This window comes from Vitis riparia, chromosome 1 (genome assembly GCF_004353265.1).
Source record: "Vitis riparia cultivar Riparia Gloire de Montpellier isolate 1030 chromosome 1, EGFV_Vit.rip_1.0, whole genome shotgun sequence".
Taxonomy (NCBI): Eukaryota; Viridiplantae; Streptophyta; class Magnoliopsida; order Vitales; family Vitaceae; genus Vitis; species Vitis riparia.
The window spans coordinates 22,755,023-22,777,007 of NC_048431.1; the positions used below are offsets into that span (position 1 = coordinate 22,755,023).

At 35.1% G+C, this 21,985-nt stretch overlaps 3 protein-coding genes and 1 long non-coding RNA gene across 10 annotated transcripts; 1 reads left to right on the forward strand and 3 right to left on the reverse strand.

The window, feature by feature from the left end:
- Nucleotides 1-878: 878 nt before the first annotated feature.
- Nucleotides 879-5,390, reverse strand: LOC117918675 (protein LAZY 1-like). The gene is made up of 5 exons (XM_034835496.1): nucleotides 5,301-5,390; nucleotides 5,124-5,190; nucleotides 2,648-3,414; nucleotides 1,652-1,937; nucleotides 879-1,212 (listed from the first exon to the last, which is right to left on the reverse strand). Exons 1-5 carry the CDS (start codon nucleotides 5,304-5,306, stop codon nucleotides 1,193-1,195), a joined length of 1,146 nt encoding a protein of 381 aa, XP_034691387.1. The 5' UTR covers nucleotides 5,307-5,390; the 3' UTR covers nucleotides 879-1,192.
- Nucleotides 3,182-10,593, forward strand: LOC117918682. Of its 4 annotated transcripts, XR_004651922.1 has the most exons (6): nucleotides 3,182-5,619; nucleotides 6,289-6,323; nucleotides 7,558-8,012; nucleotides 8,348-8,516; nucleotides 8,692-8,933; nucleotides 9,756-10,593. It is a non-coding gene; the product is annotated as an uncharacterized LOC117918682 (long non-coding RNA). The 4 variants fall into 4 exon arrangements; XR_004651919.1 differs by lacking the exon at nucleotides 9,756-10,593 and having other exon boundaries at nucleotides 8,692-9,030; XR_004651920.1 differs by lacking the exon at nucleotides 9,756-10,593 and having other exon boundaries at nucleotides 3,182-5,608; nucleotides 8,692-9,030.
- Nucleotides 10,594-14,442: 3,849 nt separating this feature from the next.
- On the reverse strand, nucleotides 14,443-15,720 carry LOC117929900. The gene has a single exon (XM_034850675.1). It carries the CDS (start codon nucleotides 15,624-15,626, stop codon nucleotides 14,802-14,804), a length of 825 nt encoding a protein of 274 aa, XP_034706566.1. The 5' UTR covers nucleotides 15,627-15,720; the 3' UTR covers nucleotides 14,443-14,801.
- Nucleotides 15,721-19,628: 3,908 nt separating this feature from the next.
- LOC117922303 lies at nucleotides 19,629-21,626 on the reverse strand. 4 transcript variants are annotated; one of them, XM_034840410.1, is made up of 3 exons: nucleotides 21,542-21,626; nucleotides 20,163-20,890; nucleotides 19,629-20,081 (listed from the first exon to the last, which is right to left on the reverse strand). In XM_034840410.1, the coding sequence occupies exons 2-3, from the start codon at nucleotides 20,787-20,789 to the stop codon at nucleotides 19,869-19,871; spliced, it is 840 nt and encodes a 279-aa protein (XP_034696301.1). In that variant the 5' UTR covers nucleotides 20,790-20,890; nucleotides 21,542-21,626; the 3' UTR covers nucleotides 19,629-19,868. The 4 variants fall into 4 exon arrangements, with proteins under 4 accessions (XP_034696301.1, XP_034696309.1, XP_034696317.1 ...); XM_034840418.1 differs by having other exon boundaries at nucleotides 20,163-20,901; nucleotides 21,542-21,608; XM_034840426.1 differs by lacking the exon at nucleotides 21,542-21,626 and adding an exon at nucleotides 21,434-21,515.
- Between the last annotated feature and the right edge of the window lie 359 nt (nucleotides 21,627-21,985).

Consider the following 21,985-nt stretch of genomic DNA (forward strand, 5'->3'; position numbering starts at 1 on the left):
ATCATCTTCATTCCTCTCATTTCCTTTCCTTGGAGCCTTGAGAGAAATTCCTCATCCTTTCCAACTCCTAATCATTCAAATGGGGATTCCAAAGCCCTTCCTCGTCCCAGTGGTCCCACATGTGCACTACCCAAGCATCCTTTGACATGGACATGGAATGTAAAGAGGGAAAAGATTCTCTAAAAGTTGATTCACCACATTAGATATCTTTCCGAAACTTCATCCTTTTGCCATTGCCCACATTGAAAGAGATTCGTTTGTTGAAGATGCCCCTTCTGATGACCTTCCACAACCCAACCCAAAACCATCCCTACAAACCCTACCCCTCTCTTTCCCATACTTCCCAACATTAACCCTCTTCCAGAGAGGCTCACTCTTTGATGCAAACCTCCACAACCACTTTCCTAAAGGTGGCTTATTGAGAATTGAAAGTTTTTATACCAAGGCCTCCACAGTGTTTCTCTCTACAAGTAATATTCCATCTCACAAGATGCGTCTTGTATTCCAAAGAACCCCCACCCCACAACAAGTCCCTCTAAATCTTCTCAAGCCTTAATTATTGTTTTGAAGTTAGGTTTGAATTTTTTGCAACTAATTATTAGAATCTGATTCTAGTGCGGGATATTAAAAATGTTATTCTCAATAGTATAGAGTTATATATATTTTTAACAAAAAAAAAAAAAGCAACACTTAATAATTCCTTTTCACTTAAGTATAGAAAAAAAGGTACGGGAAGAATGCAAGTCTGGATTGGATTAGGCTACAACTTCCTCTTCTGTTTTAAGGAGGTAACTTAGCTGGTTCTTGTTAGTCAAGACAATCATAAAATGTTAGGAAGCAGATTGAGCTGGATCTGTTTAAACCCTTTTGATTCTGTCTTAAATGGTTGATTTGCCACAGAAAAGGCATGACTTCCATGTTATACAAATCCAGGGTAATTTAACATTCCAAACTCTAGTTGGAATATAGTTGAACAGTGTTTACAATTAAGTTTACGGTCACCACTCAAAGGTAGGAATAGGATGATAAGAGGCATGCCTCTTTTATTCTTTTGTTTCTCTCAAGCCCATTATGATATAATCACTCACATATTACTAGTGACACTCACCGATAAGGAGATTCTTAACATACACCACAATGCTTCTTATTGATGGAGGATGGCAATGCTACACTTGTCTGCTTCTTCTGACTTTTAGAGCTCCAACACCAGATCTACAACACAAATAGTAGAGATGGGTCAGTTAACTAAAAAAAATTTAGATTCAAAATCATGCTATTGTAAAGAGGAAAGACTTGAGCACTCAAATTGTTTGATGCACAGCACAGTCCTTCGAAAAGTCACACTAGTGCTTTATACTTGGGCAATGTGCAGGGGGGTCTTGATAATCTGATCTATTGTCATATACGCTGTTGTCCTAATTAGAAGCATAACCAAGGATTACTAGACTAGGACCTCAAAGAGGAAAATCCTCTTTATAAATCTAGAGCAAAAAACGGTGCCTTTTCATCTTTATTGATCAAGAAGTGATATTCTAAATGCCACCAGTTATGTGGACCATAAGTTAGGTTCTGTGCATTCAGTTTATAGTATCGCTCTGTCATGGAGCATCCTGTATGAGGTTTTGTCGTGAATCATGGTTTTTGTACTTACAATCTGCATCTGTTTTGATCCAGTACTCCCTGTTCCCATTTGAATCATTGCCACAAAGTGTGAACTGGGGAGGGTTAGACTGGCTCTTGTAACGTCGTATACTCTCCTTTGAAAGGGTTCTCTGAGGAAATATCATGATGTCTTCGTCTGGGAGCATCCGATCTCCATTGTTGCACCCCCCGTCATAGAAGATGCCATTCTTGATCTCATTTTTGTGGGGCCTGTTTGGCTTTTCTGTGGCGGTCGAGCTTTCTGGATGAACTTTTCTGTGGAACATATGTAGGATCTACATGCCACATATCATAGAATTAGGAATCTCAACCCAAAGTCTATAACTGGGATAATTTCATGCATCCTAGAGGATCCACAAATTCTGTAAAGAACTTTCCATTGAGGTAGAGAAGTTCTGAAATATAGTGTATTAACATATGAACTCCCTGCTTCCACAACCGAATAAAGTAAATGATTAAAAAGAAGAAAAAATAATATTCTTAAATGGTCAATCCATAGATCTGTTAATTTGGATTCATCTAATGGGTCATGTCCTGAATAGCATGGGGACGAGTCTCCAGGTTTTGATGGTTTAAGTTGCCCCTGGTAAGCATATGAGGTGCAGGGAGTATTCACACTCATTCTGTTGGACTGTTCTGGGTGAAACACCCATAACTTGCAACATCAAATACCAGAGAAGTTCATGTGAACACTTGCAACACCATTGATGCAAATAATATGTTCACAATAATGAAACTTTGAGATGAGATTATGTATGTTTGATTATAGGCAAATATGTGGACCAAAGGTAGGTATAGAAACTAGAAAGCCATCTCTAAATATTTATATTTATAATTAGATGACTATAAAACAATCTTATTAGTTGCTCATGTTGTAGTCACTGTAAAGAAAGAACATGTCCCTTGGGAATGATCTTGTTTAACACAACCAGTGGATGCATTGTATTGTGAGTCCCAAATAGAATAGCTAGTATCATGTACATACCTTATGTAGCTTTGTTTCTGCGGAAGCAGAATCAACTGTTCCCCCAGCTGCAGTAGAGTTCCTTGAAGAAGCATGGAGCATTTTCTTCTTTAGCATCTTTTTCATGATATGCACAGCAGATTTATCTGCTTCTTTATCTGTTCGCTTCTCCCCCCTCTCGCATTTTGCTCCAGAATTTTCCTCCTTACTCCTCTGGAAAAGCTCACCAAGAGATGTTCTATGTTCCTTTTTCGCCACTGTGGTTGTTTCTGGCAATTCTATTGCTGACCCAAAAAGATAGCCCTGGAGTGGGCATACTGTTGTTCCATTCCCATTGGACTCTGTGCCTTCCATTGGCTTGCCACTAAGTGTGATGGTGCTACCATGACTGCTTCTTCCTGTGCTAACATGACTATTTCTCCCAGATGAGTAACCATCTTCTTTAGCTTCAGCTCCTAGCACCTTCTCCAACTCATCATTAATGAGCTTCAATTCATTCTCTGTTACTTCAGTTTCTTTCTCAGTAATGTTCTCAACAGAGATGGCAAATGTTGGCGTAGATGGGTCATTGACGACTGGGTCTGAGCCGAGGGTACCGATTGCTAGAAAGCCATGGAAGAGTTCTGAAATTGCTGCTGATGATTCTTCTTCAAAGTCATCTTCTTCTTCTTCTCTTGCTGCTTCTAGACCAGCGAATGACTTTCGAAGGTAGTAGTCTCGTTGCCTTAAGGGCTTGGTGCCATAGTTTGACTTTGGGTAGTATTGTTGGTCATCCAGTGATCTTTGTCCTGAAAAACAATTGACAGACTGATCTGACAAGCAAAATGTAGAAGGAAGTAGGCTAATAATGGGGTTACCTGGGGGAGAAGACTTTGCATTGGCATTTCAACAGGAATGCCATATAGGTTATTATTAATTTATTTTAAATTTTAAAATCCTTTCTCTCTCTTCTAGGATGTCTCAAGCAAATAGATGATGTTAGCATACTAATATCACGGTTCTTTAGTCTGTTTATGCCCAATAATCAGGTCTTCTTACCTCAGAATTCTTTCCATTGTTGGTGGATGATTTGGTACAATTTGATGGTGGATCAACAATGCCTTTTTGTATTGATGTTGTGAGGTCACACTAGTGTGCCTTTTGAAGTTTAGGTACTTGTGTGATCTTGATATATCAGGAATAAAAAATCTATATATTGCGGGATCCTCCATTTGATAAGTCCTAATTAGTCAACTAACTACGAAAAAACCATCTCTATTGGATTAATTTTTTACCATCCACAGCCTCATACACTTCCTTTCTTAAACAGCCTTTTCCATTTGTGGAAATATAGCCAAAATTAGAAGGAAATCATTGAAACGAGTTGTTTCCTTGTGTTTAATCCATTGAATTGGCCCATTAGATGGAAACATTTCTTTATGGTGCTGCCATGACAAGATCATACAAGTCTAATACAAAGATCCAAGTGCTTAATGTGATCTTGCCACAATAGCATAAAAGATTTCAATTTTATCAATTTTAAGCATTGGAATTTCATGCTCTTTTTTTTGCTCTATTTTTCATAATAACTTGATGAAAAAGGTTATACTAATTGAACATGGATGACCTTCAATACATATGATCATTAAATGGTGTTTCTGTATGCTTTTTGGTGCTAAAGTGGTGAAATCACATAGGCACCATTGAATTCTTAGAGTGGTAGCATGTGGAGAAATGATTACAAGATTACGGGTAAAAATGGAATTTTTGTAACACCTTTTATCTCTGCCAAATTCAAAGATCCCTTTGAAGCTCAGGAAGCAGTTGGACACACTTTAAAGTTCCAGAATAAATGGGTAATTTAGTAATTTTAGGGGTCAAAGTTTAATTTAACCTAGTGTCTACTACTGTGCAGTTTGTTAGGATTTATCAATGGGGATGTGCCTTTGTCCATGATGAATTTTATTGATTGACTGAGCTCTAAGTAAGGTGAGGGAGCTGTTTTTTGTGTATCCCTTTGCTTTAGATGGCCTTTTGGCCCCTTTGTAAATACTATGTAAGGTTGTATGCACCCTTTTGTTAGACGTTGCTGATATATATGGTCTTTGTCTATCAAAAAAAGAAACGAGGAAAAAAAACCCAAAAGGGATAAGTGCTTCATAAAAGGCTAGCTAATTACACACACAGGTGTTTCTTGGAGTGATTCTGTTACCAGGTAGATTAGGTCTAATTTAGATTGCACTTGTCTTCCCAAGCTTAGCACATAGCTTATCGAGTTTCCCTTGGTCCATTATGCATCTAGCAGCAAGCTTACATGAGCCAGCACACTAGGAACTCTATTAATACACACATGCGCATACATGCTTACACACATGTGAAATATGGTCACCTATGATCATGTTTACACTAAATTATCATGGAAGGCCATGCAATGACTAACCAGTTTGATGGATATATGAAACGATGTGTCTTTAGGAACATATGAGCAGAAAAATGCAGATAAGAGAACAGGACTCACCGATGGCAAAATCTTTGAGTGGCTCACTGCTATTCTGCCGGAACTTGCGATGCATCCAACCTAGTAACTGCATCAAAGAAGTGCAATGGTGAAGCCATATGGTATGAAGTGTAGTTTTGGTTCTCTTGTAACAGAGATTTTCTTCCAAAATGGAAAAGTTCAATAGAGATTGAATACCTTCATTTTTAAAATCCTTCTTCAGAGTTTGATGTCTGATCACTTCAGTAGTGAGGAGAGGATGAGAGAAGCAGCTTTTGATAGTAAGCCGCATGACTGTTTATGAATAGGATATTGAATTGTTGCTGAAAGCTTCCAAGGGTCTGAGATACAGGTGGGTAAAGAGAAACACACAGAAAGTTACAAGATTTGGTGATTTGGTTGGCTATTCCTTTTCAAGATCAAATCATGTGGCCAAATGGTATGTGGGTTCCAGTACCCACAAGCTGTTGATTCTGTCTGATCCATGCACTTAATGCATGTGTGAGGTTGGTTGCAGGTTTATGTTTCTTTCTTTCTTTCTTTCTTTTCTTCTTTTTTTTCTTCACATGATTTGGCATGATCACTGCACAATCTGCACCTATCAATGCTTGAATACGATGGCAAATGTTGTATTTTGCAGATGTCCAGTAGATTTGTTAGGATGCATGTAAACATGTTCAGTTATGAACCATGTGTGACAGGTGCACCTTGATGTGGGTCTGTAATTGATCTTGCCAATTTGACATGTTTATGGACATGCACTTTTTGCATCAGCTGATGGACCTTTTTCATTCTAATAATTCTACCTACATTACCATTTATTTGATGGAAATACCTCACCATTGCAAGTGGGGCCATAGAGAATATTTTGTTGGCTTCTATGGGTTCAAAGACAATTTGACAATGAGGAAAATCTTTTCTTATTTGGGATAAAAAAAGTTAGAACGCTTAATGCTTTTTGGTAGGCCCACTCCTGGGTAAGTTATTCCTAACTGAAATGACCCTTATCTGATATACTATTATACCAATGATTGTCTCAAACAAATATCTTTGTATTTGATGTGTAACTATGACTCTGAACTTTGTGTTTGTTGCTGTTTGCAATCAACTTTAATCTGTAGAGGCAATTAGATGCACTGAACTTCCTGCTATTGTAGATGTCTAATGTTCCCTGCATTTGGAACAGGTCAATCTGTGAAGGGATCTGGTATACTACTACAGGTATGACTCCAGCCTTTTTTTTTTTATAGGCGACTCGAGCCTTCAATTTTTATATCAACATTTGTAATGTCTTTTGTTTCATGGTGCTGGAGTTGCAGTAAAATTAGTTGCAAAGTTGTGGTCCATCCTTGAGAACCTATTTTACTTGCTTGTGGTGAATAAACAATATGAATTGTTAGTTGTTAGTATTGCAACAGTGTTATCACATATAAATCTTTTAACTTGAGCCCACACCCTTATTTCTGAGAATATATTTCTGTAGGACAATAAAATTGTCACATGAGAATGCTTAATGCATACTGTCATCTGGCTTCATTTCTATGAATTATTGCATTTCTCCAGTCTGATAGTGAAAGTAGGGGCCTAAAATAGCTTAAAGGAAGAGAAGCACTAGCCTTAGCCGGTCATGTTCATGTTCTCTGCTCCACCATTTTCATATACATATTCTTTCACAGAGCCCATCAGGCACTGGGCTGTTGGCCTTGAAAATCTATTGTACCCCACAAGCATCGCTGTGAATAAGAGCGAACAGAGAAGAAGGAAAGGGTTTCTGAGCTTAGAGACAAAGGGAACAGAGCCATCCTTGCTGATAACAAACATCTTTGATGTTTGTTTGATAATGTATGGAAAGCAACACAAGTAACATTGTTTTTTGAGAAGCTTTGAATATTGAAAAAAAATGTAGCTTCTACAAAAATGATAGATGTGAATGCTTTAATTTCATCATGGACTTTATATCTCCAAAGCCAGTTTCTTGAGTGATTAGGGTTCTAACTAAAGCTTTGGCTGTTTCTTAAGCAGTTTGATTGAATATGAAAGAAATTCAGTGGCCAAACGATGATGCCTAGGATTGAGGATGAAATTGATAAGAAATGAGAAGCTTGACAATAGCGACAACTACTATTTGTTGTTCTTTGTATGATTATGTCCAGTTCTAAAATAGTTTTGTCAAAAACTGTCTCCGATGAATCATTAAGGTGGGAAGAAGCTTCTTCACATGAAGACAACTTACCATGTTTTGAACATTATATCCTTTATTATATCATTTCAATGTTGTGATTGTGTACAAACACAACAATCTTATTGCATTATAGGTTCAAGGAGTTTTTGGTTCAACTAAGGTTTCCATTCTAAGGTTTGAAAGCAAAACCAAGTAATTGTACTGATGATCAGCATGCATGTTTGCTTCATTTTATTTTCATCACTCTAAAATTTTCCTTTCCTGGTCAATTAGATTTTGTGAAGTTGCTGGAGAAAGCTCTAAGCATATTGGGCTTCATCTGAAGATAATTTCGGATCTTGTTTCCTCATAAAAGAGCATATCCAGCTTTGAATACCAGTCTTATGTTTTGATGATAGGAACTACATGGTCATCAAATGTCACTGAGCTGATGGAGATGGATTAGCCTGAGTGGGAGACCAAACAGTGGAAATTGAAAGGGACAGGCATAGAGGTGGAAAGGGTATGATGATGAGGGCAAATCTCTGCGCCAAGGAAAAAAAAAAAAGAACACCTGTCTTCCTGTATGGCAATCAACAATTCCTTAGGTTCTCCGTCATGTGATTAAAGCCAGAAATGGGTTTGATTCAAATTTGGGAGGTTTATGGATATGACAGTGGGCTATTGCTTTGTACCCTATCCTTGCCTTTGGATCTTAAAATGAAGTTCTACATCCATCATGAATAATGGTACGGGTGCTGATAAGAGCAATTGAGTGTAGTTAGTTATAGTTGTATAATATTTGTGTATCATTCATATATTCTTACTTCATTTCTTGTAACTCCAATAAGTAGATAATGATTGTTGTTTCCGGATTTACATTTCAATAACTATCTTTTAATTAATTTAAATCATTTTTTTTTTGTGATACCAGCAACTCTATAGTGGGAATGGGTTTTTCTGTTGCTTTCATGAATCCGCTGCTTTGAATGGCTGTGGAAGCACTTCATTCCGCTAGATTTTTTCTTGAAGTTCAATGATGTTTTCATTGTCTTACATGACCATTTATTTAATTTTTGTGCAGGAATACTCATTTTGTGTGGATGAAACAAATATGATCTCTGGAAATGCTGCCATTCCCACTGAAACCAAACCATCTGCTGCTTATCAAATACTAAAAGTGGATCACATTCTCAATTGTAGTAGGGTCTGAGCACACGATCGTGACATCCTCCTTTTGAGAAGCGAACGAGGTACTAAACTACGAACCCCTCATCCATATTTTCTAAACACTAACACGAAGAGCACCGACAAATGAACATGCCTGCCCTTTTGTATCTCATCTGGAGCCTCTACCAGCTGCACTGCATCGTGTGCAGCTGGCTTATCAGCCATTGATTGGTCACCAAAGCTCTTTCACTCATGCAGATATATAGGACCCATTGGGATGGTGCTGTTTGTCAGGGTGTCATTGGTATATACTTTCAACTCGGCTTTTAAACAAATGCTGCCTTGTCTTTCTCCTCCTGTAGATTGCAAGCCCTTCCACAACCCAACAGTCACTAAGCAGGGAAAGGGATAAGGGTTTGCATATGGGTGAGTTGTGGCAAGCTGCCTCAATTGGGGACGTTCTGAAGCCTCACAACCGAATTGTCATCAATCAGGCCAAGGTATGACAATCGATTAGTCATAGTTTTAAGGTTCCTAAGACACAAACGCTGTAGCAACAACAATGATATATATAGATATCCAGCTTGCATTCTCATCTACAACATCCGTTATGCTAGTAGCCTCACCCACATGCCATGCCAAACCATAAAATGGCAATCATTTTGTGGATTAACCAGGACCTCTCAATGGAAAATTAGGAGGAAAGAAAAAAATAAAAGAATAAAATAAAAGTTTCGAGTTTGATACCATTCCAGTTTTTCTGGAAAGATGCTTTTCCCGCAAACAATTCTTCTAAGCTGCATGTTTGTGATTTATGCTCTTTTGGCCTGATTGCTCTGTAAATGGATTTCATTTTCAATTCGATTGAAAAGAAATTTAAGGCTGTTTGGAAGTAATGCTTGTTAGATTTTTGAAAAAAGCATTATGAGGTGCTAGTCTAAAAATCACTTGGGTGATTTTTTTTTTTACATTTTTTATTTATAATTTTGACAATCCTCTAATTTTTGTAAAAAGAAGCATTTATAATTTGTACATAATCACTTCGAAAATGGCTTTAAGAGTGATAGTGACTTTAAAAAATGTTGAGAATGTCAAGAGCTTCCAAGTGTTAGTCAAATTTTTTAAAATGCCTTTTAAAAATTTAGAGAATCGCTTATTCAAGTACTTGTGTGATAATTATGAGGTGATTTTTCTAAAATATATATATATATATATATTTTTGTTATATAGCAAAAAATCCATAGATAAATGGTCTGTGAAGGTAAATGTCTTTTTAATCTTTTTAATTTTAATTTTAATTTTATTTTATTTTTTTATTATAGATAATGAAATGAGAAGGAAGTGATGTGAATGGTTGATTTAGTGAGGAGCAGCCGTTGGTGACATGAGTAGAATGTAATAGGGAAAGTGAAGTGCACTGAGCCTATTAAACAATAAAAGCAGAGATAAGAGAGATAGAGAGAGGGCAACGACTAACAAGCCATTGGAACTCTCTCTCTGGCCTCTTCCCCTTTGTCTTCTTAGCATTTTCTCTATGGCTTCTTCACCGACCGACGGGACGTCTACCCTACATCCATCCCTCTTTCTCTTCCTCTCTCTCGCTTCATGTTCCCTTCTCATTTTCACAATTGTTGATCTGACGGCTGAGGCTCCCTGTAGACCAAAAGATATATGGCCCTCTGATCAGCCAATTTTCATGGTCGGTAAACATTTGTCTACCCACGTGACGTGGCAGGTTTTTGACCACTCTTTTTGGGTAAGTAGTCTACCCATATCCCGATGATGGCGGCTTTGACTCGCATAAATAGACATAGGATTCAGAAAAGTTTCAGGGAAAAGTATGGTTACACCTTGAGTAGACTAGCAAATATAATGGATGGACCTCCCTATCGTGTCGAATATATAGACAAGGTTAGCACATGTTTGTAGTGTTTGCCTTAGATGGAGGAAATGGATTGGTGCGTTATTCTTGAGATCTGGCCCACAAATGACTCCCTACTTTCTCTTGATGTCCTTCTTTACCATATACTTTTGCATCAATTTCCACTCTTTGTATCATTGATTGGACTTAGATTATTGAAATTGAAGTTAGTTGTAATAACTAATTCTTAATTGTGTAAATATTGTACATTATAATTCAATGAGCTTTCATGATTGTAAAACGAGTATATCCTTAAAGAAAATTCATATACATAGTGTTGAACAAATGTGAGATATCACAATCATTTATATGTAGATACGATGTCTTTATTGTTTTTCATCATAGGATTGTGAGATCAAATAGAAAGACACCTTATAGAGTTGAATAAATATTTAAAAAAAATATTATTTGATCAACTTTTGAATGTCATTTTGATACTTAGAAAAAAAATAATAAATTATAAAATTACTTACCATAAGGGTTAAGTAGCTCAATTGATGGAGCGAACGATATTACATGATTGAGAGTGAATTGTTACAAATGTTTGTCAATGCATATTTTAGAAAAACATTGCTTGATCAATTTTAGAGAGTTTAAACATTTAAATACTTAAAAAAATGATGAATACAAATAATAAATTTGGGAGTGAATTATTACAAATGGTATCAAAATTGATCCTAGTCCCAATGTAGGAGTTTGTTTGACCTTGCAATATTGTGGGACACAACAAGGACATCGTGCTTGCATAATAAAGGAAAAAAGTTTCATAGGTGTATTTTAAAGTCATGAGTAAATAATGTTTACACAATTGAGAATAAGTCATTATATTGGTGCAAAGGAATATAAAGAAAAATAAACAAATAAATAAACAATTAATTAATTTTTATATTATATTTCAAACACATTTCACTCATTTGAATTGTTCTATAAAGATTAAACAATGGAAAAAATATGTAAGTTTTCAACTAATTTAAATTATATATGATTTTATTTTATATTTTCTATAATAAAATTAAATATGAGAAAATTATTTTTTAAATAGTTTTTTTTTTTACTTAATATTTTCCTAAGATCAAATAGGGTATAGTAAAACTTAATGCTTAATGTTTAAAAACTTAAAATAATTTTAATTTAAATTGTTTTTTTAAATTTATTATTTAATTTTTATTTGGAAGAATTACGATTGTTTCTAAAAAAATTATGATTTTTTAAAATTATTAAGTGGACATATCTATTTGACTATATTAAGTTATAAGGTGAAGAGAGAGAAATTTAAAAAAGAAAAAAGAAAAAAGAAAAAAGAAAAAAGGGATATGAGCTATTAGGGTAAAAGAGATTTGAGATATACAAAATTTCATTATTTTGATTTATTAATTTAATTTATTTTTATTTTTAAGTTATAGTATTGAGTTATTTTATTAAATATATTTAATGTGTTTAGTAATTTAAGTTAAGTTATTAATCTTGATCAGCCTTCAAGAGCAATGTCATTTTTTAGGCCTAAATTTGGAAAAATTGAACTAGGTGTCCTTATTTTTAGTTATTTTAGTCCAAAAATCCCCCAAGTGTAAAAATAGTAACTTCAAAATTTGTTCAACCAATTTATATCACTAAATGCACCCTATATTTTTTATTTTCTATTTTCTTTTTTACTTTATAGACCCTTCTATATTGTTAAATGTACTATCTATTTTATTTTATTTTTTTAATCTCTTTTCCACTTTACAAATTCAATCATGTTCTTAAATGCACTTAATTTTATTTTATTTTTAATCTTTTCTAGTGAACAAACTCATTCATCTTCTTTATTTTACAAACTCCTTCATCTTATTAAATGCCTTTTGTTTAAATTTTTTTTTATCTTTATAAAAAAAAGTTTCTAAAATTATTAACATAATAATAATATTTTTTTTCATTAAAAATGATTAAATGACATTGATAATTTAAAATTTTACAAAAATGCTTATCTACTTTAAAGCAAATATTAAATTATAAGGAATAAATATAAAGTAAATGCAATAGATAATAATTGTTTCAATAAATAAGGTAATGATAAATATCTAAGGTAAAAAAATAAAAATAAATTAGAAAGTGCTTCCAATCCTTTCAAAATCACTCCCAAATGAGTTCTAATCAATCATTCAAGTATAATATACAATTTAAAACATATGTTGCTATTAAATCATATGCATGAATATAAAATTTAAATTAAAATAGGAAAAATATGATTCATTTTGTTTATTTATTTTAGATTTGATTGGATCTACATTTGTCCCTCTTGCAAGCCCGGAAGAGTTCCAAACAAGACCGGATTGGGCCTTTGCACCAAACATCTGAAAAGCCCATGGGCCAGAAATAGGGTGCACCAAAATCCTAAGTGGCATGAACAATTCATTCGTGGAAATTACTCTCTTTAGTTTTTACCCATATGATCCTAGCATGTGATCTTCCGAGCATCAGTGTCGCGGGTCAAGTCCATGGGTCCCATGGTCCCTTGGGTTCACCAATTCTCATCATCACCAAATGTGGGGACGTGGCTCATGCTGCACCTCTCAATTATTATGAAAATTTCCAAAAATGTTACCTTCATGAGCCAAATTGGAGTACATATTTTGTATAAAAGTTTATTTTTAAAATAAAAAATAGGAAACCTGCTTCGGATTTAACAAGACTGGGTTCAGAGATGGGTAAGATTATAGGTGATTCAGAAGGGATGGGCTCCAAGTTTTTGTCAGTAGCAATAGCAGACAAAATGGAAGGAGACAATGCCACTCCTCTATTATCCATCATATACATTCAATTCTTTGCGTCTTCTTCTCTTCGATGATAGTGACCCCCCAAAATGTACGAGATAAGGCTTGTGGCCAACTAGGCCAACTCTCTCCTTTGTTCCAATCTTCTGCATTTTCTCAGTTAAAAAAACCCTTCACCAAATGCCTCACCAGTCATCACCCATCTATGAAATTTGAGGAATCCACCATGATCATTTTTATTTTATTTAAAGGAGATGAATCACCTAACGATGATGATAATAATATCGAAGATCATAAAAGGCTTGACTTATCTTTATTAGATATCAATTGATAATCAAAATCGATCAATAATTGATTTCAAAATTAAAGGTCATGAATTCGATTTACAAGAACATATCAATGTTAGGGGAAGGGATTGTTTGGCAATGTTGAATCAAGATTGGGAATTTGGGTTACAAAAATATCATATTGAAAGATGAGATTGTTGAGATGCAAAAATACCACTCTTAACCCCAGATGTTTATTCCTCTAAAAATAAGAATGTTCTTTACCCACCCCATTTTGAGGAGGCAAGGATGCTTAGAGTGTTGAGCATGATTAATATAGAATATATTTCAATGAGGTTTTCCTAATAGAAATAAAACCAACCAATCATCTCAATGCATGCTTGCGTGATTAAGAGTTGTGTTTAAAAGAGGTTTCTAGTATTTTTAACACGTATTAGAAAAATTAAAACGTTTTCTAGAATAACTGCAGAAATGTCCATTGCCTTATACACTGGTTAATTTTCATTTTTACTTCAAGCAACCCACCTTTTTTAGCTCAAATTTATCATCATCCACCCAACAAAAAGGAGAAAATTAGTAAACTGTAATTTTCCCAAATTTTACATGACAGTGAAGGTAAATCAGACCCCTAAAAAGTGCATTCAAGTACAAAGCTCCTCTGCTTTCATCACCCAACTGTAGAAACCATGGCCCATTGGTGAAACCCAACATAAAGGGCACTTCCTAGTGGACAATTCCCATTCCCATTCATCACCATACACAACCCTAAAACAAATAGGGAAAAGAAGAACCCTACTTGAGGGCCACCAATTATTTTAAAAAGACAAAAATACCCATGTCAAGGAACATACTCATTCGAGTTAACCATGGACGGTTTCGGGCACTCACCACCCACCACCGGACTCCGACCCACATCTTTGATAGGGCAACATGCCCAAATTTAGTGGTCCTAAAAAAATAGTACTCGGGAGGGTTGTCCACAAAAGGAATCAAAAGTTTCAAGGGCACAGAAAATCGCATCATTGACAAACCTAAAAAAAGGGAGAAATGAATAATTAAAAGCAACACATCATATATTCAAGTTTTATAATATGGTCGCCACTAACTACTAAGAAAGAGGTCACATTTGGCTGGTCCACGTCAGCTTCTACTTCACCTAATTACAAAACTTAGCCTCTAAGAAAATTTAAAAAATAATTGACCAAAAATATTTTTCCAAATCAAAAGCCGGAACCCCAAGTCACCGGAAGACATTTTCCGGTGAGGATGGCCGGAGAAAGAGAAATGCAGTAAATGAAGCCTTTTTTATGTGGAGGGGCCAAATCCCAATAATGGAGTAGAGAATATAACCAACCACCAAAATATATATTCTTTTTTTGGGACTGGAAAAATTTTTAAAATTTTACATTACACATTCGGACTCCAAAGGCCCCATAAGCGCGAATTCAATAACCCCAACACGTCCGGCAACACCTTCCTTGCCAAGCCCTTGTGGTTGCTCGCCGCCGTGTCCCGTACAATCTCTGAGGTCTCCGCCGCCGACTCTTCCCCAGGGACGTCTCCGTTATTATCCTCCGCCTTTGCCTCCTCGCACCCATCACGCGCCGTCGGGGCGTGGCTCTCCGGGGCGGGTGCAACGCTGGCGTCATCGGTATTCGGCACTTCAGGAGCTTCTTCCTCCGCTACCGGCATTTCGAGCTGGCAAGATATATCATCCGGCTTATCGGCGATACGACGGCCAACACGCTCTTTCTTCTTCCCTCGGCTGCCGATTCTCTTCGGTTTCTCGCCGGAGCTCAGGTGGTCCTCAAACGCTTCAATGGCCTGGTGGATGAGCTCTCTGTTGGGAGACGAGTCCCACCTGAACCAGTAACAGGTGTAGCACTCAAAGCAGCCACAGTCGAACACCGGCGGTTTATGAGCAGAGCCGCCACCGCCACCGCCACCGCCCCCGCCTGCTGCGGCGGCGGGTGGTTGTTTCTTGGACTTTTTCTTGGAATCTTGAGAAAGGGAACATGGGTTGGTGGTGGTGGTGGTTTTGATGGACCTGGTAATCATATAAGCCAAAACTTCCTTATCCTCAGTAGAAAGAACCGAAGCTAGAGCTAGAATAGCAGCTGGAAGAAGCTTGAGAACAGAGAGCGCATCTGGAGAAGAAATAAAGGTTTGTGGAGTGGATGAAGAAGATGACGATGGAGAGGGGTATACTTTCCCCTTGTGTTTAATCTTCATAGTCGCAGGTAGAAGGGAAGAGAGATGAAGAAGGAGAGTATGTGGATGTGAGGAGAGACGGGGAAATAAGGAGGAAGCTAAGGAAGGTAGGGTTTTTATTTTCTTGATAAACACGGCAGAGAGGGGAAGTCACACTAGCTTATTTTTCAGGTTATGACACAGCCACTCCCACCCCTCGTCTTAGGCGCGTGTCCAAATGCTGGTGCTCACGAGAGGTACGAAACGACAGAGAAATAAAAAAAAAGTAAAAAAAATTTAAAATTTTCCCTTTATCGATTTGAAGCAAGTTTAAAAAAAGAAGGTTTTTATTTTTATTTTTTTATTTACCTTTTTATATAATAATTCTTATATTTTGTAAAAAATAAACAAATATATCCAAACGTAACCTTAAATCTGACAAATATATCTTAAATATATTTTCACATTTACCCTAAATATGAAAACATTTTTTTCTAGAAAATTTGCTATAAAGTCTTCTAGAAAATTTTGTAAATATGTTTTTTTTGTTTAATTTACTAGAAAGAAAAAATATACTAAATTTGAAAGCTTTATAAGAAAATTTTATCAATATTTATCATTTATAGGACCATTTCAAATGGTTAGAAGGAATTATAAATTATGCCCTTATAACAAAAAATTAGTAGCAAGGCAATGATGATATTATTGAATTTTTTTTTTCTATGTGTGATAATCATTTATATGCGATTTGTGTTGAAAAGTTAACGAGATTATGAGGGTCAAACAAATCACCACATCGAAGTTATATAGATATTATTTGCTTTGATCTAAGTGAGTTATCACGACTTTAAAACGCATTTACATAAATAAAAAAAATTTATACTTATATAATGTTATAAACTTTATCTTTTATTCGATATGCAATATCTAAAATCATTTATACTTAATTTAGTTCATAACTTTTTATAAAACAATGTAAATTTCAATCCATACTCAAATATCGAACTTTTTCATTAAAAGGTGGATGAGAAATTGTAAGATAATTATGTGAATATTAACGTCAACATTGACATGTTATATTTTTATCATGTTGAATATTTGCTTATGTTTTCGTAAATTTTTATTAAAAAATCTTAAAAATTAATTTATTTGATATTTAAATATAATTTTATTCACATAGCCCTAAAAAGGGAGTATAAAGACAAATTAAGACAACTAATTTGTCCTAAGAAAACACGAGACTATGCATTTCATTCACAAAAATTATAAAATATGAATTAATTTATATCAACTATACTTAATATTTTAATATTTAAGAAACTCTCTCGAATTTGAATTTTGAAAACATGGTATTATATTTGTCCATTAGGTAATTGTTGTGAAATTTGTCAAACACTTTTATTTATATGTCTTGAATATTACTCTATTTTCTCCATACTCCTCCAAGGTGACGGGTTTGACTTAAAAACTAATCTAGTCAAAGTCCATATCCATCTGGCTTCATAATTAAGTAATGTCTTAAAACTACAATATTCAAAACACCTACCAACCCAAACATTATATTTCATGTCTAATCAAGATATCTTATTCCTATGCCCCAAGAAACTCTCTCTCTCTCTCTCCCCAACTACTTCTTTGCCAAAGCAATGAATATACCAATCACATCTCAAGAAAACACCCAAACAAACCACAAGGACCCATGTAAAGACCAAACAAGAAGATAATACCAAAATAACCATCCTAAAAAGAAGATTTCCTTTTTATGACTTTTACTATTTTTGAAAATATAAAATATAATTTTTTTTTATGAATTTAATTTTTAATTGTTGTATAATAATAAGGAGAAAATATTTTTATAAATCTTTGTTAATTTTTTTATTTACCAATTTGGATGAATTATCGTTGATTGGATATAAATGAGCATGAGTATTAATTTTCTATTTTTCCTATTTAAAATTGTTTATTTTTATTTAAGTAATCATGATCAGTTGAGAAATTATTTTTTTTAAATTTAAAAGATGGTGTAATTAAGAAATTTTAAGTAACAAAAGGATATTGTATCAAAAAAATTTAATTTTTCATATTTTATTCAAAAAAATTTATTACAATAATATATTTTGTGATTATATTAATCGTATATATATATATTTTAAATATTTAATAACATTTTTTAATTAACATAAAAAGAAATCCACACAACGAAATTTTCCTTCAAATCATAGAAGTAGCGCGTGTTGGCACGCGCGGGAGAGGCACGTGGGGTTAAGACAGAGACCAGAGGTGATGATGACTATGATCTTAGAGATATATAACGTGAACCGATTATTGCAATTGGTCCCCCAACTTATTTCATTTTGCTTTGATAGGACAGACCCCTGAAACCCCACAAATCCTTGTGATAATACCCTATATTCAGGGGCAAATTAGTCTTTTTGGTAAAGGGATAAGGACAGCCGACCATAAAGTACTCGGAAACTGTACCGAAATTTTAGAGTTGTAAAAATGGCTGTGGCGTGGTTCATGACTTGGGAGTTGATGACAAAGACTTAATTTTTAAAATAATATTTTCAACCCCTTACTCTCTTCTTATTTATAATTTAATCCTCACTTGCTCCAAACTATTATAAATATACAATAATTACAATTAAAAAAAAAGAAAAAAAAATATTTTAATAAATTTTGAATGCCAAAAGTTCAATTTTTTTTTCTTTTCTTTTCCTACCACTTCCCAAAAGACAAGTGTTGTACTATCTCTTAAAGACAAACAGCATCCAGGGTGTCATTGGAAGCTTTTTCAAAAATAATTTTTGGGAATATGAAATCTCTCCTCCACCCAAATAAAATCCTAATTAAAAATTCATATAAAAATAATAATAATAAAAAAAATGATAAATATGAGAGCCTGGGAATGGAAAAAGGCACATTCCATCTATCTTTTTGGATATTAAATTGGTGGGAAAGAAGGTGGGAAACAACTTTCATGTTTTTAGGAAGCAAAAGAAGCAATCCATAGAGCATAATGAAGGGTTAGAGTCAAATATTAGGGCTCCATCAATCATTTAGTGTCCCATCACTATATTTTATTAGTGTATACTTTCTTGAACTTCGGTTGTTGACCTTTTCACATACAACCACATTAAATAAAATATTCAAAAGTATTTGGACACAACCTAGCTACTGATTTTTTTTTTACAGTTGTAGGGAAAAAAGAGAGTGAAAGAAGGAAAAAGTTTCAAAGGACTGTTGCAGGCGTGGGAGAAAAGGGGGGGGGGGGGGGGGGGGAGAGAGAGAGAGAGAGAGAGAGAGAGAGGGAGAGGGAGAGGGAGGAGAGGGAGAGAGAGAGAGGGAGAGAGATTCTATTTGAAGGTTGCAGAAGTTTTCTATTCAGGAGGCTGCTATGTTGAATGCACCTATTTAGAACTGTGGTTACACTGCTATTACTCCCAGGAAAGTGACATGCGTCATGGGCAAGGGTTTAGTTTTTGTGTCTGAAAAAAATTCTAAAATTAAAATTAATCATAAAAAAAATTAAAATCTTCTTCAAAAATGGAGATTTTTCTATAAATTTATAAAAATAAATATTTTGTAAAAAAAATATTATAATTTTTTTAAAACAGATTTAAGATATTTTTATTTTTAAAAAATATTTTAATAGTGATTCAAAAAAATATTTTAAAAATATATAGACAAATTTTCATAGCCAAATTTTTTGAAAACTTCTGCTCTAGAAGTATACCATCTTTATGAAAAATATGATTTTTAAACAAAATTTTTGTTTGTTAATTTATTGTAAAAATAAAAAGGTTTCAAATATACTATAATTAAAAAAATAAATAAATCTAGCAAAATAAAAATTGTAAAAAACTAAATAATAAAATTTTTACTATTTTTCAATGAACTTTATTAATGATTAGAATTTCTAAAAAATTATTATCTTAAATATTTTACGAAATTATTAAATTAATACGTTAAAAAAAAATTATAACTAGAAGATTTTATTATTGAAACAAAATTACTAATTTCCCAATGCCTATCAAACAATAGTTTGCACAAGATCTTCACATCATTTTATTACAATTTCCAAAATTTGAAAACAAGCATGGCGAACGATTGTGGTAATGTGCCCACATTCATTACATGTGAAGAAAGGATAATACACAAATGACGATAAATTCAGTGGACTACTGAGAAAAGCACAGCAAAAAGGAGTAATGTTAAGTTGGAGGAGGAGGAGATCATACATTCCGAATCATACCAGCAATGGTGAAGAAACGGAAAGGCCAATCAATCGGCTTTCTTATCTGTGGGTTGGGACTTGTTTGCTGCTGCAGAGCGCTTGTCCTCCTCAATCTTTGCTCGAGTCTCGTCCCTCTCCCTGAAATACCTCTCGAAGGCCCTTGGAAGAAACCGGGGAATCAAGAATACAAACAGGTTGATGGAGAAGTATGCTAAATTCGCCACCGCCAACGTCTTTCCGAACCAGAACCATGCAACATCCTATCGATTCCACCATAATATTTAGAGCCTGGTTTGGAAGTGATATTAAAAATGAACACTTTCTTTTAGAAAAACCAGTACCTTGAAGGGTGCATTGGCAGGCAGCGTCTTGTTAAGCCACACGTCCACTATCCAGTCTACGATTACAAAGATCCTTCTAACGGTATAGAGCAACGGGACCAGTGCCCTTACCGGAGGCGAAAACAAGGACAGCCCGCTTATTATGTTCTCGGTTAGTATCTGGAATGAGAGGAGGAAGAGATGAGGCGTTGCTGACCGGACTGCATGCTCATCGCCCCTGGCGAAACCGCCTAGCACGTATGCCAGGGGCAAGAACAGGCCGATGGCGGTTCCCACAATCACGTAGAGCCGGAAAAGCCTACTTCCTTGGAAAATTTCCTGTGAGCCGGTGGAGCTGGTGCTGCCATGGGCTGGGAAGGCGAAGCGGGAGAGGGCTAGAAGATAAGCGGAGGCGAATGCTGGGAATATAAGGTCGAGTAGAGGGACGAGACCGCTGGCGGAGAAAACCATGATGAAGGCTACTAGCTGGAGTTCGATCACGCGCAGTGATCCCATGACGCCTCCCACCACAGACTGCTGCTGGTGGTGGTTGTGGCGGCCTGGCTGCTGTTGGGGCTTCGTGTTTGGGGTGGTCGTGGTTTTGTCAGGCTCCGTCCGAGGAGCCACGGCAAGGGATACACCAGACATCTCTTATATCTGTTTTTTCTTCCTTATTTCTCCTTCTTGACGCTTGTTTGCTTTGCAAGAAGCACTTTCAGTGATTTATATGTTTGCGGAGTTGCAGAAACCTGAAAAGCAACTACATTTAAAGCCATTTGTAAAGTCATCGAATCACAGTGTTACATTTAAAGCTATTCCATAACCTACATTAATTAATGGTATATATATTATTTTGAAAAGGCCAAAAAAAAAAAAAGTAAAAAAGTTACGGTCTGTTTGGGTCTAAAATTTCAAAGAAACCATTTCCATTGGAATAATAGTTTCGAAATTTTGAATTCACCCCAAACGCTTTTATACAAACATAAAATTCAATTCTACAAAATACATAACAAACAAATCAAACACAAGAAAAATTCATAAACATCAATTAGCAGATCAAATATAAACAACAAACCAATATGAAAACAATATCAGATTTTTCAATTAATTCTAATTAATTTAATATAATTAATTCCCTTTGCTATGACCCACATCTCAAACCCAATGACTACCCAATCATCTTCCCCTTTTCAGCCATTTCCATTTTTTTTCATTTATTTTAAATCTATTTCAAAATATTCACATAAATATCACCAAAAAAAAAAAAAACACTGTAGGGGCTACCCACCTACCCACAATAATCAAAACGCTAACTCAAGATTATTGAAGCTTTAACCATGCAAAATTCGGAAAAAATATTTTAAAAAAGAAAAAGAAAGAGAAACAATCAGAAATCTTACAGGATGAGAAATGGCTCAAAAGCTTCCGAGTTGAAAGGAGGAAGAGGAGGAAGAACTCATGGTGGAGATCTTGGGAACGAACATATTAAAGTCGTAACCGTGCCTACTTCACAATCCATTGTCACGTGTTTCTTTCTCTATCTGACGCGTGGGTTTTGCATGACATGTGGGTTGTCTTGTGTTAACACGTGTCACCCGTGAGGCTGGCCAATGCCTTGTCCATATTACCTCTGCGGTTTAAGGATTGAGATTTTTATCACCTGGGACCGCCTATTCTGTAGGGGTAATTAAAGTCCAATGAATTTCAATAACGTTACATGGTCAGGGCTGTTATAGTAATTTGGGGACTTTCGTTAGATTCATTCTTAGACGTACGGTTCAAAAGAAATCCACGGTCGTGATCTCTCCGGTGTAATATGTGCTGCAAGGAATTGATACATATCT